General features: G+C 37.8%; 1 protein-coding gene across 1 annotated transcript; it reads left to right on the forward strand.

Moving 5' to 3' along the window:
- The first annotated feature begins 13,558 nt into the window (after positions 1–13,558).
- LOC115971074 (RNA-dependent RNA polymerase 1-like) lies at positions 13,559–22,656 on the forward strand. The gene is made up of 5 exons (XM_031090753.1): positions 13,559–13,675; positions 15,563–16,109; positions 16,901–18,792; positions 19,560–19,710; positions 21,648–22,656. Exons 2-5 carry the CDS (start codon positions 15,594–15,596, stop codon positions 22,467–22,469), a joined length of 3,381 nt encoding a protein of 1,126 aa, XP_030946613.1. The 5' UTR covers positions 13,559–13,675; positions 15,563–15,593; the 3' UTR covers positions 22,470–22,656.
- The last annotated feature ends 794 nt before the right edge of the window (positions 22,657–23,450 follow it).

A 23,450-nucleotide genomic window follows, 5' to 3' on the forward strand; every position in this document is an offset into this window, starting at 1 on the left:
GCTGCCTCCGCATTAATTGCCTCTCAACCAACTCTCTAGTCGCATTAATGTGGAAGTGATGCCTGAACAGTGATGAAGCAATCTTACAGCTGCTGGTTGAAGGTTCTAGGAAGTGTTGGATGGGACAGGAAGGGATCCCCCGAATCCAACCTACACGTGTGTGGTGAAGATGACACCAAGAGGGCAGTATATAACATGGAAGAATGCATTAAGAGAAAGGGATCGAAACTTCGAAACAGTTGATGCTTAGAAGAAAATCTTACGAAACAAAGAACTTAGCTTGTATCAAGAGTAAATTGATAGTAATATTTGTATTAATCCATCTAGAACGTTAAGTTTACTCGTTTTTCTTCTTAAGCTAATCTAGTTCTTTTATATCCACGTTCTACAAATTTATTGTTTGGGTCCTCAGGCGTTCGAACCCAATACGAGTTTGGGATCGACACAAATTGAGTCCTTACAATTGGCGCCGTCTGTGGGAAGAGCTTGATTTAAATCAAAAGAAATTCGGTTCAACGTTCATGATAGAGGAAGCAGGTCCACATCACTACGCAGCAGGACCACATCAGGTAGATGTCAACCCACACAAAGCAGAGTCAAGAGGCTCCCAGTATGGTAATCCACACCGGAGTCTTGAACAGAGAGAAGGCCGTGAGGGGAGTGTGCACACAACTCATACCACCAAAAGTCGCTCTCGTGGGAAGAGTCATGTTTCCCATGCAAAGAATGACAGGGAGCTGCAATGTGAAATTGACGAGTTGAAAAGAGAGTTACGCCACGCTAGGCGAGGACGTTCCTAGCCTAGCTCCGAACCATCATCCAAGGAAACGGATGGAGCTAGTTATAGGCAAAAATCAAGAACTCCGCCTAGTGAGACTTTTTCCTATGAGGAGGAGCACAACCGTCAACATAGGTGCAAAAGCCCACCTAGCAGGGGCTTGGGGAACAACGCCATGAACAAAGCGTTAAGCCAAGTCTCCAAATCACCCTTCACAAGGAATATAGAAGACACGATTCTTCCTCGGCGATTCCATCAGCGTACATTCACCCTATATGATGGTCGGATAAACCCAGTAGAACACGTTAGCCATTTTAGCCAAAAGATGGCTATCTACTCTAAAGATGAGGCCTTGATGTGAAAGATCTTTCCATCAAGTTTGGGTCCGATGGCGATGAGATGGTTTAACGGTTTAAGGGCCAACTTTATTGAGTCCTTCAAAAAGCTTACCCAGGTTTTTGGTGCTCGCTTTATCACTTGCAGTAGGGTTCTCAGCCTTTGGGATCCTTACTGTCTATGTCCATGCGAGAAAGCGAGACTCTCAAAACTTATTCAGATAGATACTGGGAAATGTTTAATGAAATAGAGGGAAAGCATGATGATGTGGCTATAAGTACTTTCAAGGATGGTCTTCCAGCCAAGCACGATTTAAGGAAATCTCTAACTGATAAACCTGTTACCAGTGTACACCAATTGATGGATAGGATTGACAAGTACAGAAGAGTAGAAGAAGACCAACTTCAGGGAAAAGGAAAGGCTAAGGTAATCCCTCAGGAGAGGAGGGATTTTAGGTCGAACCGTTACAATAGTAACCGACCTCGGAAAGACTTCAGTGGGCAATCAGGGTCTGCTAACACCCAGGTGGTTAATGCAGTGTTTCGGGTGCCAGTGCAGCAAGTATTGGAGAAGATATAGAATGAGCCCTTTTTTAAATGGCCAAACAAGATGACAGGAGAGCCTAAGAGATGCAACCCGAACCTTTATTGCCACTATCATCAGGATCATGGGCACACGACGGAAGATTGCAGAAATTTATGGGACCATTTGGAGCAGCTGGTCCGAGAGGGGAAATTAAGACAACTCTTGCATCATTCCAGTGGTGGGGTAGGCCGGGCAGGCTCAGAGATGCGTGGGGACGCTTCTTCAAGACTCCCCCTTGGCACAATAAACGTTATTTTTGCCACTCCAGGGAGGATTGGATCTTGTCCTTCCAGGATACTGTCAGTGTTTTGACCTCCGGCTAAGGATCATTGCCAAGCGTTAAAAAGAGCCAGGGTAGACATCCCCCTGATTTTAGGCTTTTCGGATGAGGACAAGGTTGGAACCATACAGCCCCATAATGATACTCTGGTGGTCACGCTGAGAATTGGTGGATACAATGTAAAAAGGGTGATGATTGATCAAGGTAGTGATGTTGATATAATGTACCCAGATTTGTATAAAGAGCTAGGTTTGAAGCTTGAGGACTTGGCAGCCTACAGTTCCCCACTGGTGAGTTTTGAGGGAAGGATGGTCGTTCCAAAATGACAGATCAGACTACCCGTGCAAACCGGTATGGATGTGGTGGAGGTAGACTTCATTGTTGTAGATGTTTTCTCTCCATACACAGCTATTATGGGCAAACCTTGGCTTCATACACTGGGAGCAATCTCATCAACTCTACATCAGAAAGTGAAGTACCCATCTAGAGGCCAAGTATTGGAGATAGTAGGAAGCTAGGTTGCAGCTCGGCAGTGCCTGGTAGCGGCTATGCAACATCGGCTAGAGGCAGAGGCCTCAGCTACCACCGATAATGGATTATAGCAGTTAAAACCCCCAGCATTACCCTTAGATGGACTAGCCGATGAGGTAAAATGTGAAGATTTGGAGAGGATAATTGTTGCTGATGATCTGGAAAGATTTTTCCAGGTTGGGGCTAAACTGCCTTTGCAAGAGAAGGAGCGATTGCTGGAATTCCTCAGAGAAAATGTAGATGTGTTCGTGTGGAGCCCATATGAAGCCCCAGGTGTAGATCCGAATTTCATTTGTCATCGAATCAACATGAATCCTTCCATTATTCCAAAAAGATAGTCACCTCGGCGACCATCGAAAGAGCACGCCGAAGCTGTCAGAAGTGAGGTGGCCAAGCTCAAGCAGGCTGGGGCTATCAAAGAAGTTTTTTACCCTCAATGGTTAGCCAATACGGTGGTGGTAAAGAAGAAGACAAGAAAGTGGTGAGTGTGCGTGGACTTCACGGACCTCAATAAGGCTTGTCCCAAGGATCCTTTTCCCATGCCGAAGATAGACCAGTTGGTGGATGCAACCGTTGGTCATCCTCGGATGAGTTTCTTGGATACCTTTCAAGGATATCACCAAATACCGCTAGCACTGGACGATCAAGAGAAGACGGCTTTTGTCACCCCTATTGGAAACTATCATTATAAAGTGATGCTCTTTGGTTTGAAAAATGCAGGATCTACCTACCAACGGATGATGACTAAAATGTTCGAATCACAACTAGGCAGAAACATTGAAGTCTATATCAATGATATGGTAGTGAAGAGTAAAGTGGTGTCCGAGCATGTGGAAGATCTTATGAACATCTTTAGAATATTGAGAAAGTATAAGCTACGTCTGAATGCTTCAAAGTGTTCCTTTGGTGTAGGTTCTGGGAGGTTCTTGGGATACATGGTGACTCATAGAGGAATTGAAGTGAACCCAGATCAGATTAAGGCCATCAACGATTTACAAGCACCTTGGAATCTGAAAAAGGTGCAGAAACTGACTGGAATGACTGCTGCTTTGAACCGATTTATCTCCAGGTCGGTCGAGAGGTGTCGTCCCTTTTTCCTTCTACTGCATAAGTGGAAAGGATTTGAATGGACCAAGGAGTGTGCTGTGGCATTTCAGCAGTTGAAGGAGTACCTGTCCAGGCCGCCTATCATGTCTAGTCCTGAGGTGGATAAGATCCTGTTTGCTTATTTGGCAGTTGCCCCCCATACAGTTAGTTTTGTCTACGAGAGGACAGCGGCGTCTAAAGACCAGTTTATTATGTAAGTAAGTCCCTTCATGAAGCCGAGGTGAGATACTTATCATTGGAAAAAGCCATCTTGGCGGTGGTCCATGCAACACGCAAACTTCCACATTACTTTCAGGCCCATACTGTGGTTGTTTTAACTCAGCTACCTCTCAAGTCCATACTTAGAAGTGAAGATTATACTGGGAGAATTGCTAAGTGGGGCACAATCCTAGGCGCCTTTGACATCAAGTATATGCCTCACACCTCTGTGAAAGGCCAAGTTCTCGCCGATCTGGTAGCTGAGTTCGCCGAGTGTCCAGAAGAGGCTAACATGAAGCAAAGTGACATGGATGAAAAGTCGGTTAGTCTAATCTCCACACACGGTGGTTCCTCCTGGAGAGTATATGTGGACGGAGCAGCAAACCAACGGGGGGCAGGATTGGGGCTAGTTCTAATATCCCCTGAAGAGATCATCATTGAGAAATCCTTGAGGTTGGGATTCTCGGCTACTAACAACGAAGCAGAATATGAAGTTTTGTTGATGGGAATGAGTATGGTCCAGAAAATGGGTGGAAAGGTAGCAGAATTATTCTCAGATTCAAGATTGATAGTCAGCCAAGTGAAAGGAGAACTAGAAGCCCAAGATCCAAGAATGCAGGGATGTTTGAGTCAAGTTAGGCATATGCAAACGAAATTCGAATCTTTTGACTTGTCGCATATCCCTCAAGGTGAAAATACTCACGCCGATTCCCTGGCAACCCTTGCCACCTCTTCAGTACGAAGTTTTCCTCGGGTGATAATCGTCGAAGATTTATGTACCCCTACCCCACCTGGAAAGGACGTACCTCAGGTTCAACAAGTCAATCTAGCGCCCAGCTGGATGGATCCCATATTGAAATTCCTCGAAAGTGACACCTTGCCCGAAGAGAAAATAGAAGCTGAAAAGATACGGAGGAAAGCTTCTTGGTTTTGGTTGTCCGAGGAAAAAAAGTTATACAAACGCTCTTTTTCTGAGCCATACCTGCTTTGTATACATCCCCAAATGTCAGAGTCACTCCTAGAGGAGCTGCATAAAGGCATTTGCGGAAGTCATATGAGGGGAAGTTCCCTATCACACCGGGCCATTACTCAAGGATATTGGTGGCCAAATATGCAGAAGGAAGCGCAGGAATATGTTAGAAAATGTGACCAGTGTCAAAGGTTCACTCCAAACATCCACCAGCCTGGAGGAATTCTTAATCCTCTGTCCAGCCCTTGGCCTTTTGCTCAATGGGGGCTAGATATTATCGGCCCTTTTCCTAAAACCTTAGGAAACAAAAAGTATCTACTGGTCGGCACAGATTATTTTACTAAATGGGTCGAAGTTGAATCTTTGGCTAACATCAGAGATGTAGATGTTAAGAGGTTTATCTGGAAGAATATTGTTACACGATTTGGAACTCCGCGCACTCTTGTTTCGGATAACGGCCTTCAATTTGATAGTAAGGCCTTTAGGCAATACTGTTCAGACTTAGGTATAAAGAATAGATATTCCACTCCGGCCTATCCTCAAGGGAATGGGCAAGCTGAAACTGTTAACAAAGTAATAGTCAATGGACTTAAGAAGAGACTGGATGATGCAAAAGGAAAATGGGTGGAGGAATTGCCATATGTTCTTTGGACCTATCGAACAACGCCTTGACGATCAACAAGAGAGACTCCTTTTTCCATGACCTATGGAGCCGAGGCCGTAATCCCTCTAGAAACTGGATTCCCAACGTTAAGGACTAGTACATTTTCCTCAGACAGTAATGATGGGCTGTTGGGAAAAAGTTTAGACTCGATCGAAGAGCGAAGGGAGAGTGCGATGGTCCAATTGGCTTACTACCAGCATAAACTCAAGTAAAGCTATGATACTAATGTAAAGCTGAGAACGTTAGCGGTAGGAGATCTGGTGCTGAGGAAAGTTCTGGGAACCACCAAGAATCCAGCCTGGGGAAAATTGGGGCCTAATTGGGAAGGGCCTTATCAGATTACTTCAGTAGTCGGAATAAGAGTCTATTATCTGGAAGACCTAGATGAAAAAGCTGTACTCCATCCTTAGAATGTAAATAATCTCAAGAGGTATTATTATTAATAAAAGTAATCTAGTTTGGGTTTCTTTTAATTTATGCTAATCATGCATCTTATGTTTTCACATCTAATGGCATCTATTGAAGTATTAAACAGAAGTTAAGTTATGTCAGGTCCTCGGACCACAAGCTTAGTGGAAATTAATACCCTAATGCATCTAGTGAAGTATTAAACAGAAGTTAAGTTATGTCCGGTCCTCGGACTACAAGTTTAGTGGAAATTAATGCATCTATTGAAGTATTAAACAGAAGCTAAGTTATGTCAGGTCCTCAAACCACAAGCTTAGTGGAAATTAATACCCTTTGGCATCTATTGAAGTATTAAACAGAAGTTAAGTTATGTCAAGTCATCGGACCACAAGCTTAGTAGAAATTAATACCCTTTGACATCTATTGAAGTATTAAACAGAAATTAAGTTATGTCAGGTCCTCAGACCACAAGTTTAGTGGAAATTAATACCCTTTGGCATCTATTGAAGTATTAAACAGAAACTAAGTTATGTCAGGTCCTCGGACCACAAGTTTAGTGGAAATTAATACCCTTTGGCATCTATTGAAGTATTAAACAGAAACTAAGTTATGCCGGGTCTTCAGACCACAAATTTAGTGGAAATTAATACCCTGTGAAATCTATTGGGTCACTATGTGGGTTCCATGGAAACTAATACAGCCACTCGCTATTAAAATGCTAGTGCCAATTAGGCTTATGCATTCCAGAATAACAAATTCTCAAATATCGTCCTAGGATCACAAGGTTTTTAATTATCTATTGAAAAGATAAACCCCAATAAGCCTATGAACATTATTTAACGTATAACTGAAGTTCTTTAGACCCAACTTTATTCAACTTTTGAACATTCCCTTAAGTTTCAACCTATTAGAAGGAATGCATATGTATCCAAAATGTCTCCCTGAGATCTCACAGTATTAATGTTTATCACCCATTTTAACCGCCAACTGTTAATGTGTGTAAGTTATTTTTTCTCTTGCAAATGAAAGACAGTCAAGATAAATCCATTTAAGCTAAGATAACAGAATGAACAAGTACAAAAATAAGATAAAACGGCAACAACAATGAGCAAATAGAAACAAAGTCCTTAAAAAAATCCTAATCAAATTTTAAAATAATGCCTATTTTTTCAACTTAATTTGGAGCTTGGGAGCTTGGTTGGATGATTTATCTGCCTCCGAGGTAATGACTCCCTCTTTATCCTTAGTAGCTCCCTCAGCTGTCATGACTATGGAAGCCAAATCCTGTTGAAAGCCCTGAGAGGCTACCCCTGCCTCAGAAGCTGCTGCAGTCTTGTCCAAGGAGACTTTTTGAGGAGCATTGGTCTCTTTAGCTGGTTCTGATTGGCCTATGGGGGGAAGATTTTGAGGCAAAACCTCCTGATTAGGATTAGTGGTTGAAGGAGTGTCTTCGGCTGGAGCGGATGGAGGATCCGAGGTGCAGATTGCTGTAGGATAGAACACATTCTCTGCCTTCCTTAACTCGGATGAAGTCTCAACCCCAGCTCGGTTAAGGGCTTCATTCCAAGTTTGGGCGCAGTAAATGCGGCACACCATTGGCACCTCTGCCCTTAGGGTTTCCTCTGTCTCAGCCACCTCGAGGTCGTAACCTTTTTGTCCGGCCTTTGCCCTCTTGGCCTCCTCACTGGATCTTTCAGCTTACTCCCTCAGTTTTTGGGTTTCCTCCAAGTGCTTTTTAAGGACTGCCACTTGCTCTCGGGCAGCCTTCAATTCTTCATTAGCTTCGCGCAAGCGCTTTCTCTGGTCCTCGGCTTGCTTTTGAAAACCTTCCAAGGCTGAGTCAGCACTTTTGCGAGCTTGCTCCTCAGCGATTAATTTTTTCTTTGTTTCCGCCAAGTCTTGCTCGGAAATTGTTAAAGTTTGTACGGCCGACGACCGTCTCTTCCTTTTCTCTTCTAATTGATTGTAGCAATTATTGAACATCTCATCCAGTCTAAAAGTTTTTTGGATAACCTGAAAGGAAGCAATCAACACTATAGTCAGTAAAGAGTACACATCAATGAGTAATGATCGCAAAAGAAAAAGAAGAAGGTTATCACTGTACCATTCCCAAATATCTTTTATTGTTCAGGATGAGTTCATTCTTCCTTGCATTTTTTATTTCGGCCATGTCCTTTGGGAGCAACAAAGCTTCCTCTACAGCTGAGGCTATGTGGCACCCAATTCCACCGTTGAAGTCCCTAATAGATGCATCATCTCGTAGGGGCTCCCCACCGTGCCTGGGTGCTGGCAGCCATACTTGTGGCTCAGGAGGTTGAATGTCAGACCTCTCCTGACCTCGCTGAGGAAGATGGCTAGTCTTCTGCTGCTTTGCAGCTCATTATGCATCTTCTTCACGGGTCTGACGAGACTTTCCAACATCTACCACGTCTTTCCCTTTCTGCTCCCTTCACCTTTTCAATTCGACAGCATCAGCTCTGACCGGCTGGGGAGGTTGATGAGAAGGCTGATGAGGAGCGGGAGGAGGAGACCTAGTGGGAAAAGGAGGAATCTGGGATTGCATTGATTTTCCTCGGAGTGTATAGTTTGATCAAAAATCCCAAAATCATCCGAGGAGTCTGATAGCTCTACAACTTCCTCTGGATTTTCTTCTTCTTCTTCTTCTTCTTCTTTCTCCTCTACTTCCTTTTCCCTGAAGGCAAGTTGGGATGAAGAGGCTCTTGTTGAGATAGCGGCAACAAAAAGGGGCTTAGTGCGGGAGGTATCCTTAGGAAGTGGAACACCTTCTGGAACGACGAACCCCTAGTAAGCAACGTTAATACGTTGAAGCCGAGGATCGCGGGCTCTGATCACGCACTTTGGCGCTTGGAAAGCAAACGAAAAAGGGGTGTATCCGAGGATTAAATGGGCTGCCCGGAGTTGGCCGTCAGCTTCGTTCACGTATATCTCGGCTTTCAACACTTTATCCAAACTTGCTTTGTTGACTAAACTAAGTTTGGGCTTGATAGAACGTCTATCTGCAAAATCATTGAGTTGAAATGAAGCGTCATTAGGGATAAGAATACTGAGACTCAAAACAAAAACAAAAACAAAAAAAGGAAAAAATATGTATATATAAACCAAACGTTATGAATCCATGTCTGCGTTCCCACCTAGTTCTCCTTCCTCCATGGGGCATGGCAGACCATCATGCCATTCTCCAGAAAAGATAAAGAAATCCTCCTTTAAGTTCTTGTTTGAAGTGAGAAGGCACTAAATCAGCCTCACCGTGGGATACCTAGATTTGAAATAGTATCCCTGCCCCTTCAAATAGTGGAGGTTGTGCACCCAATTTACGTCATGATGGGTCAGGTTTAGGTCCATTTTCTCATTCAAGACTTCTATACTTCCCAAGACCCTAAACATGTTTGGGGCACACTAAGTTGGGGATAACCTAAAGAACCTAAGGTAGTTCCTAGTAATAGTACCCATGGGGATGGTCATCCCGCCTTCTATGAAGGCAATCATGGGAATAACCACTTCCCCTGTTCTTCTGGCACCGGCCCATTCCCCCTGGGCTGCATACCTCATACCCACTGTTGAGGGGATCCTATACTTAGCGCGGAAACTTCTCATACCTTCCTCGGACTCAACCAGACATCGAAACTTACCCTCTTTTCCCATTTTCCTAAAGGGTTTCGTAGAGAAATTAACGAGTTTAAGATAAAAACTGAAAAGGTTTTAAGAAGACTTACAGGTTTGAAAGAGGGTCCTCGGACAAGATTTTAATATTTGTAGATGCCCAGGAAAACGACGAAAAAGGAGAAAGACAGGTTCAATGTATGAGCTCTAGAATTGTATGATTGCTGAAGGTAAGAAAGAGAATTGATTTGAAAACTCCTTTATAGTCGTGTAGAGGTTATGAGCGGGAAAGTTCCCGCTTGCAAAACGAGACATACCTTCCACCGTTCGATTTACATCTTACTGTTGAACGTGGGGGACAGGGGCATCGTCAAAATTTAATACTGCCACATTCGAGACGCTGAAGCGTCAGGAGCATGCCCAAAACATAAAAGGATATGGGCTTATGACATCAAAATCAACCTTTTCTTTAGAGGAGTTGAAAAGCAAGATTTTGAGGGGCTATTATGGGGGCCAGTTAATCAATAATTATTAAAACCGTGTTAACTGGGCTTGTGGCCCATCCGAGGACGTTAAACTATCCGAGGAGGCCCGCATAAGGTTATAAGGGGAAACAAATGAAAAGAAGAGTAGATATCACATGAGATGGGTCCAGTATTCGTCCGAGGACAAAATCATTCTCGGCAATATGTGTCCGAGGACGACTTGAACACCATATTGTCACAAACACACTTCGAAGTTGCATTACCACTAAAAGTGGGACATGGGGCCAAGGGTAAGAAAGAAAAGATAAACAAATATCTTTAACAACTGTTGCCTCCGCATTAATTGCCTCTCAACCAACTCTTTGGTCGCATTAATGTGGAAGTGATGCCTGAACAGTGATGAAGCAGTTTTACAGTTGTTGGTTGAAGGTTCCAGGAAGTGTTGGATGGGACATGAAGGGATTCCTCGAATCCAACCTACACGTGTGTGGTGAAGATAATACCAAGAGGGCAGTATATAACATAGAAGAATGCATTGAGAGAAAGGGATCGGAACTTCGAAACAGTTGATGCTTAGAAGAAAATCTTACGAAACAAAGAACTTAGCTTGTATCAAGAGTAAATTGATAGTAATATTTGTATTAATCCATCTAGAACGTTAAATTTACTCATTTTTCTTCTTAAGCTAATCTAGTTCTTTTATATTCACGTTCTACAAATTTATTGTTTGGGCCCTCAAGCGTTCGAACCCAATACGAGTTTGAGATCGACACAAATTGAGTCCTTACAAAAACTATTTTCTATTTTATTGAAAATTTTAATATTGTTTTTTTAGTAATAAATAATCATTTTTAGGAAAAAAAAATACCATATTGTTTTAGTAATAAATAATTATTTTATTTACATATTTTTATTAATTATTTTTTCAATTTTCATTTTTACTTTCTTGCATTCTTGGTAAATTCACCATCACCATCACCATCACTAATCCCAAATTACCACCATTGAAACAGTTTAGCACTACCACTAAGCCAAATCCACCACTACAATTCTACAAACATTAAGATTAAAATAACAAGGACCAAATTGCTTATTTAAATTTATTATTATTATTTTATTGACTAGGTAGTATTCAAGTGTGCTAGTAATGCACACCGTTTGCCACATAGTCATTTCTCGTTGTTGAGTTGATGGTAGAAATCTAATTGACTAAAACTTTAAAATAATAATTAATAAGGATTAAATTGACTACTACCAAAATTTAGGGATTAAAATGATTTTTTTTCTTATTTATTTAATATCAAATATAAAATAAAAATCCAAATTGATTTTAATATCCCACCCAAAAAAAAAAAAAAAAAAAGGAAGAAAAGAAAAGTATTCTTTGTAGTGTTGGACGTGTGGCTTTTAGGAGAAGACAGAGATTTTTTTTTTTTTTTTTTTTTTATTATTATGGAGCAAAGAATTTGTTTTAAGTGGCAGAGAAATGGAAAAGTTATATTGGTCTTATTAAAAAAAATAAACTTGTGAACATTTTTCTTCTGTGAAAAAAAAATATGAGTGGAAGAGAAATGAAACAAGTATATTGGTCTTATTGAAAAAAAAAAATATGGCACTGTTAAACAAACCCATAATAAAAACTAGCCTCATTACACGCATTTCGCGCCTACGATGAGGGTTTTTTTTTTTTTTTTTTTTTTTTTTTTAATATCATAATTTTTCATGCATTCTAATTTAAGGTTTGCACCTTTTTTATTTATTAATATTACGTATTTAAAACTACTAATACAACCAAGAGTGTCATGAGGCTAGCTTCAAAAAATGAACAAATATTACACATTTATTTTGTAGAAAAAAAAACTATATTTTTATTTTGAGAATCTAATTTATAAGTTATAAGTGGATAAAATAATTTGAAAATCAACAAAAAAAAAATGGCCTTATTTTTAATGCAATATTTTAGACTTTTAGTGAAGTTAGAGTTATATGTTTACCAAATTATCTTTTAATTATCTTTTTTTTTTTTTTTTTTTTGAGAATGAAGTTTGTCTTTACTTAAACATAAAAATGTCGAGGAATTTTTGAAAAAAAAAAAAAAAAATTCTAACCAAAGGAACTCCCTAAAAAAATAGCATAGAGTATAGATTATGAAAATTCACTCCTTTTCTAGTACCCTGAATCAGTGTCCGGTATTTTGGGCTGGAATATTGGCATTGTAATCAATACGTTGTCGCTTGTCTCTCTTTTATGCTTTTTCCACATGCCTAAAAGCGTAAAAGACTTATCCTTGACTATCGTCTGGGATAAGGGAGAGTAATCATTTGCCACGATGTCTCTCATATTATGCTTATCCAATGAGCGGGTTATTGCACAGCAAACTATTTCACAATTTTTTTTTTTCATAATTTGACATGACAGATTATTAGTGATGGTCAATCATTTACTCGTGAATTCATTATTTATTCATTCAGCAAAAAACAAAAAAAAATCATTATTTATTCACCATTATTCACAATTTGTAACATTACAATTGTAATAAAAAATTATGAAAAAATTTGTCATCTTATATATATATATATAATATATTTGTTCTCATCGACTACCTTTTTTTCCATGTGAGAAATTGACCATGCTCGTGAGCCGTCCTAGACTAGGGTCCAAGACCCACCCACTGTACGGACGCTCCGGAAAAGTAGTGTGAACAATTGATTTTCAGTTTCCACAACTGGTCTAATATCTTTTTCTTTTCATTGGTCACGACTTACGAGCACAAGGTGCGTTTGGTGAACAAATAATTTAATTTTAAACTATAATAATATATTTTTACCTTTTTTTTTTTACTTATACATATTTCAAAAAATTACAAACTTCTTTACCAAAAGGACTCCAAATTTCTATACGATTTGACTATAAATAATGAAAAAGTAATAAATTTCCATGAAAATAATAAAAGTTTAATTATATTTTATTAAAAATGACAAAACTTGTATCACATAAGTTTGAGGAGTGTTGATTCTAAAAAAAAAAAAAAAAAAAAAAAGAAGTTTGAGGAGTGTTTTGTACATAATATTCATACTTACAGTTTTATATTATCTAAATTTTATCTTTTTGCTTTATTCCAAAAGTTATGGCAGTGCTTATAAAAAAAAAAAAAAAGTTATGGCAGTGGAATAAAATAACTCTTTAATTATATAGTCATATATGATAGTGTCACGTTACAGATCGCAAAGATTCAGCCTAAAAATAAATTATTTACCTCCAAATAGAAATGAATGAGAGAGAATCTAGAACACTCAAGCACAGAGTAACCCACTACGTGGCCTAAAACTATTAGCTATAAGAGACTCCTTGCTTTCACAAACCAACCAAAACATCGGATCCTCCAAACAAAAAAAAAAAAAAAACCAACCAAACATCGAAACGTGTCAGTAGCACGTAAGTCTGAGCGTGTTGAAGAGTGAAAATCCAATAATGGGTCATGGCAACTTCAGCTTAACAAGTCAGCAGAAATAGTTTAACCAAAAGGGTCCCGCGAAGTAGGGAATAATTACCTTCCTTCCTCTTTAATTCCATGTATATTTGTTTTAGACTTTAGTCTGAGGAATTGACTTAGGATTGCCAACAAAAGAGAGTGAAGAGTAGAGAAACACTCTCTCTGTTTGTGTTCTTTCACATTCTTCATAGCTTTTGGGGTTTTTTTCCTTTGTTTCTGGTGAGAAACTGACACTGAGACTCTTATAATATATACTTTTTTCTTCATCAGTTATATGGGTTTCTGTGACTGTGTAATGCTAGCAAGTGAAAGTGATCAAAGGGCCTGTTTTTTTTTTTTTGGTAATTTGTTTTACTGGGTAGAAATTGTTTGGAATTTTCAATTGATAAAGGAGTTGCTTTATTTCTTGTAAAGGTTTCTTTGTGCTACTCCATAATCCATACTAGTGTGTTTGATTAATTTTGATGCATTTTGAGTATGAGCATTATTTTATCATTCTCATAGTGCTTTTGTTTAGTGAATAATCTGGCTACACTGTCTAACACTTATGGGGGTCTTTTAGTTATGTTTGTTTTATGTAAATCTATAAGTTGGGATAGATACTGTGTTTTCTGATTAATTATTGGTATGTATCAAGATGTCTTTAATTTTGCTGCTTATTTTTCAAACTGCTACTTAGTGAAAAAGAAAAGTGATCTGTCTTCTTTTAATTATGGGTCATATTATCAATCAAGAGCCAAAGCCACTCTACTTCCACTTCTTGATGTTGTCACCAGTCACATTGAATAGTAGAGATCTGAACCTTTCTAACTTGCTACACAGTAGATCAAAACCCTCACAAGCATGTGCCTATCATATCATTTCATTGAAATGCCTATTTATTCTAATATTAGAAAATATTAGTTGTTTATTATTTTCTTTCCCTGTTATCCACTTCTTATGATCTAGCATAGAGACTTGTTTTGAACATTAGACTATACTGTGAGGGATAGCTTCCCCCTTTGCTAAAGGCCGACTTGACAGTGAAGGTTAGAGTTCTTTGTAGAATAGAATATGAGTGAGATACACAATATTGTTAGTCAACATTATCATAATCTTAAGAAAAAGTGATATTTGTATGGCCTAGTCAAATTTAGGAATAGACAGAGGTTTAGGACTGAAGAGTGAACCTACAAAGAAAGGGCCCAATCAACAATCTTGTCCAATATTTTACCATTCTTGCTTGGGGATTATTAGAAGTTGTGAAGTGCTAGATTTTCTTTTGATCTATGATCCTACCCATTATTAGTTCAACGATCTAGTACAAGATTTCGCACTCTAATGCAGCATTTGATTAGAACTTTTGAAGTATTGGATTTTCTTTTGAGAGTGAGAATCACATTCTTTCAAATATTTAGTGGCAGTGGAAGTACATCCAAAATCTTAGTGGTTACTTAGTATTTAACTTTGTGTTTATTTATTTGATTGTGTGACATGGCTGTGTGGTGATGCAGTAAAAATGAGAGAGTAGTTTGTGAGGTAGCAGCGTGTAACAAGTAGGTGATGCCCAAAATGAAGAGATACGTTAAAATTCAAAATCAATTTTTCAGGAAGACTAAGAGTGATGGATCTCATGATGATAGTTACTTACTTAGACAATCCTTGTTTTCTCTGACTGCATCTAGTTAAAGATTGAGCTCCCCTCGAAATATTACTTTGTGGATGCTCATAGAAATGTTTTTTGTCTGGTCTGGAAGTATCCATACCAGACTTGATTTCTGGATGATAATTGTTTTTTGTATAGAAGCTTGATTTTTTTCTTGCCTTTCTTGCATTGATAAAGACTTGTTGGTTTTTTCATTTTCTAGTTATTATGATCTTTCACTAAGTTATGCAATTTTACTTCTTAAATAATTGGGTTTAAACACTTTCAAAACTTTTAACGTTTATACTAATTATTTCAATAAGCTTCATTTGGTAAGGTATATATTTTATCAGTAATTTCTATGGAGGGAATAAATTTTTTATTGTCTTGACGGAAATGCTAAACACTTTTTTCCTGTTTTATGATATATTGTGCTCATGCAAAACATTAATATATTTTTGATAACTGACTTGTTATGGCAGAAAAGAGTCCTGGTCAAATTAATTGGATTGGATGGGTAAGACAGTTCAGTTGAATGGATTCCATTCTGCTGCGACTGCAGAGGCAGTTAAGGAATTTGTGGAGCGATATACAGGTGAAGGAACTATTTTTGCTATTAAGATTAGGCAATGCAAAGGTAAGCGTCCACTGGCATATGCTATCATACAATTCACCACCACTAGATATGCTGAGTTGATTATCTCCTTGGCTAGTAAACGCCTATGGTATGGGACCTCTTATTTGACGGCTCGGGAAATGGAGCGTGATATTGTACCAAAGCCAAGAACCTTTCTGCATAGCATGGAAAATATAAAGCTGCATCTTGGCTATCAGATTTCAAATAAAAAATTTGTAACTCTATGGAAAGCAGTGAATGTTTCTGTGAAATTTGGGGCTGGATTACAGAAATTACAATTTTTTTTGTCCCATAATTATGTGGAATACAAACTTGATCTTTCCTATGAGAATATTTGGCAAATTGATTTACATTGTCCTCCTGGTCAATCTACAAAGTATCTTCTGATTCAGGTTGGTCTATTTTTTTTTTTGGTTTATTTTAATATATATATTCTCTTCAGCTAAACAAATATTTTTATTTAAGTATTGATATTTCCATTGTATTGGTTGAACAATTTGCATATTTTATTTTGTTGAATCAAGTCACGTGAACACTGGTTTTATCGTATTCAAATAATAATATTCAAATTACAAATATACTCCCACAAGGGTTAAGAATTACATAGTTTAAATAATATCTGGACTATATATTCAAAGAAATTCATCTGCCAGTGGACTATGGTTCAACTAGCACTTTCTTCTCTCATAATAATGGGCTGGAGGGTAAGGTTTTGGCTTCAAAGACCTACTCGTTGCATGTGTAGTTTACTAATTAAAGAGTTCATCCAATCTTCTTTTATCATCTTATAGTTGTGCATAAACTCTGAAATTCTAATTTTGATTTTTCTATCTTCTGTTGTAAACAACTATACTTATTCTTAGGAGAACTTATCAGTGCAACACTTGTGATGCATATATAAATTGAATTTTTTATGCAAAATAATATTTTCGGTAGTTACTTATCTTGTGCAAGGTTCATATAAAGAGAAATTTTTGTGTCTAGTATGAACTACTGCTTAATAAGCATATACTCTAGGTATATGTTGATGCTTGCTATAGCTATTGACAAAGCATGGTATATTCTCTATAATTACAAAATGACTTTACTTTTTCTCCTTACACTTACTTTTAGTGCACATTGATGGTAGGATTCTTATAAATATCTATATTATAATATTTTTCTTTTTGTCTTCTTTTTTTAGTTATTAGGCGCTCCTCGGATTTATGAGAAGGCTGTACGCACATCAGGAAATGAATTTGACAATCCTATTTTTAATTATTTCATGCATATTCCTGATGATCAATGGATCCGTGCAACTGATTTCACTCCATCATGCTGTGTTGGGCAGTCTTCTTTTTTGTGTTTGGAGCTTCCTTCTGGTCACCAACTACCAAATTTTCAGGAGAACTTTGTTTTTTACAAAGAAAGTGAAGAAGAATATATCCTGGAACTTGGGTCTAGTTTTTCATCCAATCTGGATCTAGTGCCTGTTGTTAGTCCTCCGCCTGGTGTTGCTTTACCATATGAGATCTTGTTTAAAATTAACTCGTTGGTTCAGAATGGTTGTCTTGCAGGACCAACACTTGATGCTAGTTTTTACCGCTTGATTGATCCAAGAAAAATTAAGATTTCCTACATAGAACATGCCCTGGAGAAACTCTTTCACCTAAAAGGATGTTGCTATGAGCCTTCGAAGTGGCTCAGTGAGCAGTATAAAACGTACAGCACATCAAGGTATCCTCAAAAGTCTCCTTCTATATCATTAGACTCTGGGTTGGTGTACGTACATAGGGTTCAGATAACACCTTGTAAAGTTTACTTCTGTGGTCCAGAAATTAATGTATCAAATCGTGTCCTACGCAATTATCCTGAAGATATTGATAATTTTCTTCGTGTCTCATTTGTTGATGAGGAATTAGATAAAATGTATTCAACAGATTTATCTCCACGTGCATCTTCTGGGAATGGGGATAGAAGAACCGGAATCTACAAAAGGATTCTATCTATTCTTAGAAATGGCATAGTGATTGGTGATAAGAGGTTTGAATTTCTTGCATTCTCATCAAGTCAATTACGGGAGAATTCATTGTGGATGTTTGCTTCAACAAAAGGATTTAATGCTGCTGGTATCAGAGAGAAGATGGGCACTTTTCATCAAATTAAAAATGTGGCGAAATATGCTGCCAGACTGGGTCAATCCCTCAGTTCATCCACAGAAACTCTTAGTGTTAGTAGGCATGAAATTGAAATTATTCCTGACATAGAGATTAAATATGGTGGGGTCAATTATGTCTTCTCTGATGGAATTGGAAAAATATCTGCTGAATTTGCTAGGAAAGTGGCTTTAAAATGCAATTGTAAGGGGCAAACTCCATCTGCCTTTCAGATTCGATATGCTGGGTACAAAGGTGTTGTGGCAATTGATCCGACCTCATTTGTGAAATTATCATTAAGGAAGAGCATGTCTAAGTATGAATCTAATAACACAAAGCTAGATGTTTTGGCATTTAGCAAGTTTCAACCTTGTTTTCTAAATCGCCAATTGATCACCCTTTTGTCTACCCTTGGAGTTAAGGATTATGTTCTTGAGAAAAAACAAAGAGAAGCTGTAGAACAACTTGATGCTATATTAACAGATCCATTAAGGGCACAGGAGGCTCTGGATTTGATGTCCCCAGGAGAGAATACCAGTGTTCTAAAGGAATTACTCATGTGTGGTTATAGGCCTGATTCTGAACCATTTCTTTCTATGATGCTGCAGACTTTCCGGGCATCAAAGTTGTTGGAATTAAGGACTAAAACAAGAATTTTTATTCCAAATGGAAGAGCAATGATGGGATGTCTAGATGAAACCAGAACCTTGGAATATGGTGAGGTATTTGTGCAGTATTCTTGCAATAGACATGGGCAGCTATACAATGATTTCAGCATGTGCCATGGCAGTGGATCAGATCAGAAAGTTGTTGTGGGGAAAATAGTTGTTGCAAAAAACCCTTGCTTGCACCCAGGAGATGTGCGTGTTTTGAAGGCTGTTAATGTGCCAGCTTTGCACCATATGGTGGACTGTGTTGTATTTCCCCAAAAAGGATCTAGGTAAATTATCTTCTAGTACTTCTGCAACTCTAATCCTTGATTTAGTTGAATTATAGGATGTCAAATTTTAGCTGTCTCTCATGTCTTTATGTGAAATATCCACTTTGTTTATGAGCTAGCAAGATTCTACATGTTGACTGCTAGAATCTATTCTCTGCAGATGATATGCTGCAACTGCAACCTTTGAGGATAAATTTGCATGAAGTCCTTCAATTTTTATATATGAGGCTTAGTCATGTCTCTTTCTAGTTAGCAATAATTTTGCCAACTATGCTTGTCATTTTTAAAACATGATAAAAACATGGATACAGGTTTGCGATGTGGCAGTCTTCCTGTTAGAGTTATACCAAAAAAATCCTGAAAAGGGAAAGAATAATCTAATCATGGTTCAAATAAATGTTTTAGATACTTAATGTTATTCTCTCACAAGGGAATTAAATGTCTATGCAACACGAAAACTTCGCTTTCCCTTGTGGTTTTAAAGTTTGAGATGCAGATGATATTGGCATTTTGGCATCTGAACCAATTGGATATTCTAAGTCTGTGTAATTTGGAACCTAGGACTTCAGCTTCAGTGCAAGATAAACCATTATTTTCTATATGCTTTGTCTGCAACATCATCAATTAGTTTATATGTGGAAAAATATAGTTCATTCTTTTGAAAGCTATTTTCTAAAGATGATTGTGACTGACAGTGCTTTGATTTCCTGTGTAAAACTTCCATGTAATCATGGACTTCTGATCTAAAAAAAAATTTAAAATATAAGGCCCCATCCAAATGAGTGTTCGGGTAGTGACTTGGATGGAGATATCTACTTTGTCTGTTGGGATCGTGAACTCCTTCCTCCTCAGCAAATTCAGCCAATGGATTACACTCCAGCACAAAGTCTGCAGTTGGATCATGATGTTACCATTGAGGTATGGCTTTCTTGGATAAAATGATAATATGTACAAGTAATTGGGGAGATTTTTTTGGGTCTAAATTGTAGGTTCTCTTGTTGTTTTCTTGACATCTTCAATTCTTATTTTGTCCTTCTATCAAGGTATCTCAATGTTATGATTCATGATATCTCTATCTCCCCCCCCCCCCCTTCTTCCCCCCTTGTGTGGCTTGATGTCATTATAATTGTTGTGACAAACGCATGAAGCAGTAAAATAGTAAGCACCACGATACAAAAATGGTTCCACATATTCTGTCTAAATCCATGGGCAACACCAATTATGGCACAACCATAGCATGGTTAAAGTAAGTGATGTGATTTTAAAAGTTTAGTTATATGTGTCTTAGGGTTAATGGGTTTGATTTAACTAGTTGTGGTCAATTTTGTATTTAGAGACAAAATTGTAACTTTTGCTCCCTTGTGAATCAATGGTATTTTGGTAGTTTAGTTGAGTTTATAATTTTCTTGGAGATCCTAAGTATCTTAGGTTTTATTTTCTTTGAGTCCAAGTTTGTCTTTTATTAGTTATTGCCTTATCAAGTTTTTAGTTTATGAGGACTTCTCAAACTAGTAGTCTTAATACTACTAGTACAGGAAAGAGTCCTTGCATATATTTATGTTTAATGTACTCAAAGAATAGATGGAGTTGATTAATAAAATATTGAGTGTTTTGAGTGTTGAGTATTGAGGCACATTGGTCTTTATGTGTGCACTTTGGTTTGATTCAATTAAGGTTTGATTTACTAGTCAAAGTAGGAGCCCTAGTTTAAGATTATGGTTTTTGCAATGTGGGTTCTCATAATCAAATGAGGAGTTGATAAAATATTGACTGTTTTGGGTACTAAGGCATGTTGGCTTTTTTTTTCCCTCTTTAATATTCTGTTGCTATGCACGCTACTTGTCATAGATTTTGTTGGCAAATTCGATTGTCATTTCTTCTTACCTCTTTGCAAACCAAAACTAATTATTTTCTCTTGCCCCAACCAAAATTTACTATAAAAATATGAATTACAACTACTCTCATGAACCTCAAAAACACAATAAACATTTACAAACCCAAAGCCCCAATATACCTGAAGGTGCTCTCACACTAACATAAAAGATTTGTCTTCCAATTCTCACACACACATTCTCTAGAAGTTACACCACTATTCTAATTATAGGGACAATCACAGTTCCCCACTTCTCTTCTTGTCAATGTGGGAGTAACACTCTTAATAGGTAACTTTCAGTGGAGTGGAAGGACTTTTGACAATCACAGGTTCATATTTGAGTTAGAAAAGAAGGAAAAGAAAGTATTAGTCTATTTGAAATGCTTGATGATTTCATATCATCATAAATGCATCCCAAATATATCTTGGATGGGGGGAGGAGATACTGGTGATACCAAGTAGCCAATACTTGTTAATTTTTTGTTTATTAATGCCCTGGCATGGTAGTAAATGACTGAAAGGCATTCGAAGTTGTGTTGTGGGTTCTTCGGTTTGGTTAAGAGAGTTGTCTTTTATTTATCTGTTGAGAGATTTGTTTTGCATCTGATGGTCATCTAAAATAGGAACTATTTAACATTTTATTTGGGTTGTGATTTCATACAAGCCTAATTTCTATGTATTCTTTAATACATGGTAAAAATTGTACCGGAGGGGCAGCATTTTATATACAATCAGCATGGAAACTAAAACATTAGCTTTATAGTAGCTTAGTCTTTTCAGCATTACATGAATTGGATTCCATGAAAATCCTTCAAAGCATTGAATTGATGACTTGCATTCCTGTATATGTCATAATGTACAGTAAATTCAATGAATTTTAAGTTTCTGCTCAATTTTATTTCAAGTCTCATAGCTTACTACTTATATAAAATTCTATTTCCCACAAATTCCAATGTGAGGTGTCTTTTTTTTTCAATTACAGGAAGTCGAGGAGTATTTTACCAATTACATAGTCAATGACAGCTTAGGAATTATTGCCAATGCCCATACTGCATTTGCAGATAAAGAGCCTTTAAAAGCAATGAGTGACCCATGCATAGAGCTTGCGAAGCTATTTTCAATTGCGGTTGACTTTAATAAAACTGGTGTGCCGGCTGTAATACCACCTAAGCTTCATGTCAAAGAATATCCAGATTTCATGGAGAAGTCTGACAAAGTCACCTATGAATCACGCAATGTGATTGGAAAGCTTTTCCGGGAGGTGAAAGACATTGCACCAAATACTAACTATTTTAAGTCCTTCACTGCCGAAGCTGCAAGGAGGTCATATGACTCTGATATGGAAGTTGATGGCTTTGAGGATTTCATTGATGATGCTGCTTATTACAAGGAAATTTACGACAACAAGTTGGGAAACTTGATGGACTATTATGGCATCAAAACTGAGGCTGAGATACTCAGTGGTAATATTATGAAGATGGGCAAGTCTTTCACTAAGAGAAGAGACTCAGAAGCAATTACTATGGCTGTAAGGTCCTTGAGAAAGGAAGCTAAGGCCTGGTTCAATGAGAGCGGAGAAGCTGATGATGTATACGCAAAAGCTTCAGCATGGTACCATGTCACATATCATTATAGTTATTGGGGTGCCTACAATGAGGGTATGAATCAAGATCATTTCCTTAGCTTTCCATGGTGTGTTTATGACAAGCTGATCCACATTAAGAAGGAAAAGGCGAAAAAAAGAAGGGCTCAAAACCTGTCTTCTCTGGAACACCAGTTCACCCGTGGATTGCGTTTGAGTTGAGAAATTTGCATTTGTTGTCCCCTCTTGAACATTTGATGATCTCTATAGCTTAACTTTTCCTTTAACCTTATCATGTGTATGTAAATAGAAAGTTCAGAATTTAAGGTTTGTACGTAATATTTGCTTCTTTTAGTGGTGTATAATATTCTGTCACTTCAATAAAAGATGTAAATGCCTAAGCTGATGATTTTACTCAAAGTCGATCATTTTATTATATAGATCTATGGTTTCTTCCTTTTCTAGAGGCTCTTGACCCCCAGTAGTGGTTTTGAAGCCCTCATTATATTTGTTAACGGCTCAACTCTGCAGGCTGAAATGAACTGTTAAAAATCCAATTAAAACCTGGTAACACAAAGCAATAAAATTCCTATTGTCATTCATCTGGAACAGCTAGATGCGTTCATATCAAGACTCATCTTCTCTTTTATTATATATATAATTCATCATGACTCATCTTCTCCAGGTCAATCCGAATCTTTAAAAAAGAAATGAGCACAACACTGTAGTTTTTTATGCATTTGGAGGTATTCTAGACAGGATTGTTACATAAGAGGCAGAAAACAACCACTTAAAAATAATGTCAGTGACTCTCATACTAGAGCTCATTGAAAGTATGTTGAAGTATGACAATTATCATATTTCTGACTTTAAGAGTGACAATTGACTAACGTACATTAGGTCATGGGATAGATTTGGAAGATTAAAAGAAGCATGTACCTACAAGGTCACCGGCCCATGGTCCAGCCTCATTGCCACCAGTAGCCGCCCTTACTGCAAAAGAAGAAAATCTCAGGCATTTAGAGTGTAGATGAAACAGAAGAAATCGCAGAATATAAGCAACACCAGTTAAGCTCAAGGAAATATGCACACCACTTTTTTTATGTGTTGTTGAGCTAAGTTTGGGAACTACTTATCTAGCTTTTTGCTAAAAGTGTGCTAATATATGCTTGTATCTTGGAAAATTTTGAAAAAATGAGAAAA

The sequence above is a fragment of the Quercus lobata genome, chromosome 12, assembly GCF_001633185.2.
Source record: "Quercus lobata isolate SW786 chromosome 12, ValleyOak3.0 Primary Assembly, whole genome shotgun sequence".
NCBI lineage: Eukaryota > Viridiplantae > Streptophyta > Magnoliopsida > Fagales > Fagaceae > Quercus > Quercus lobata.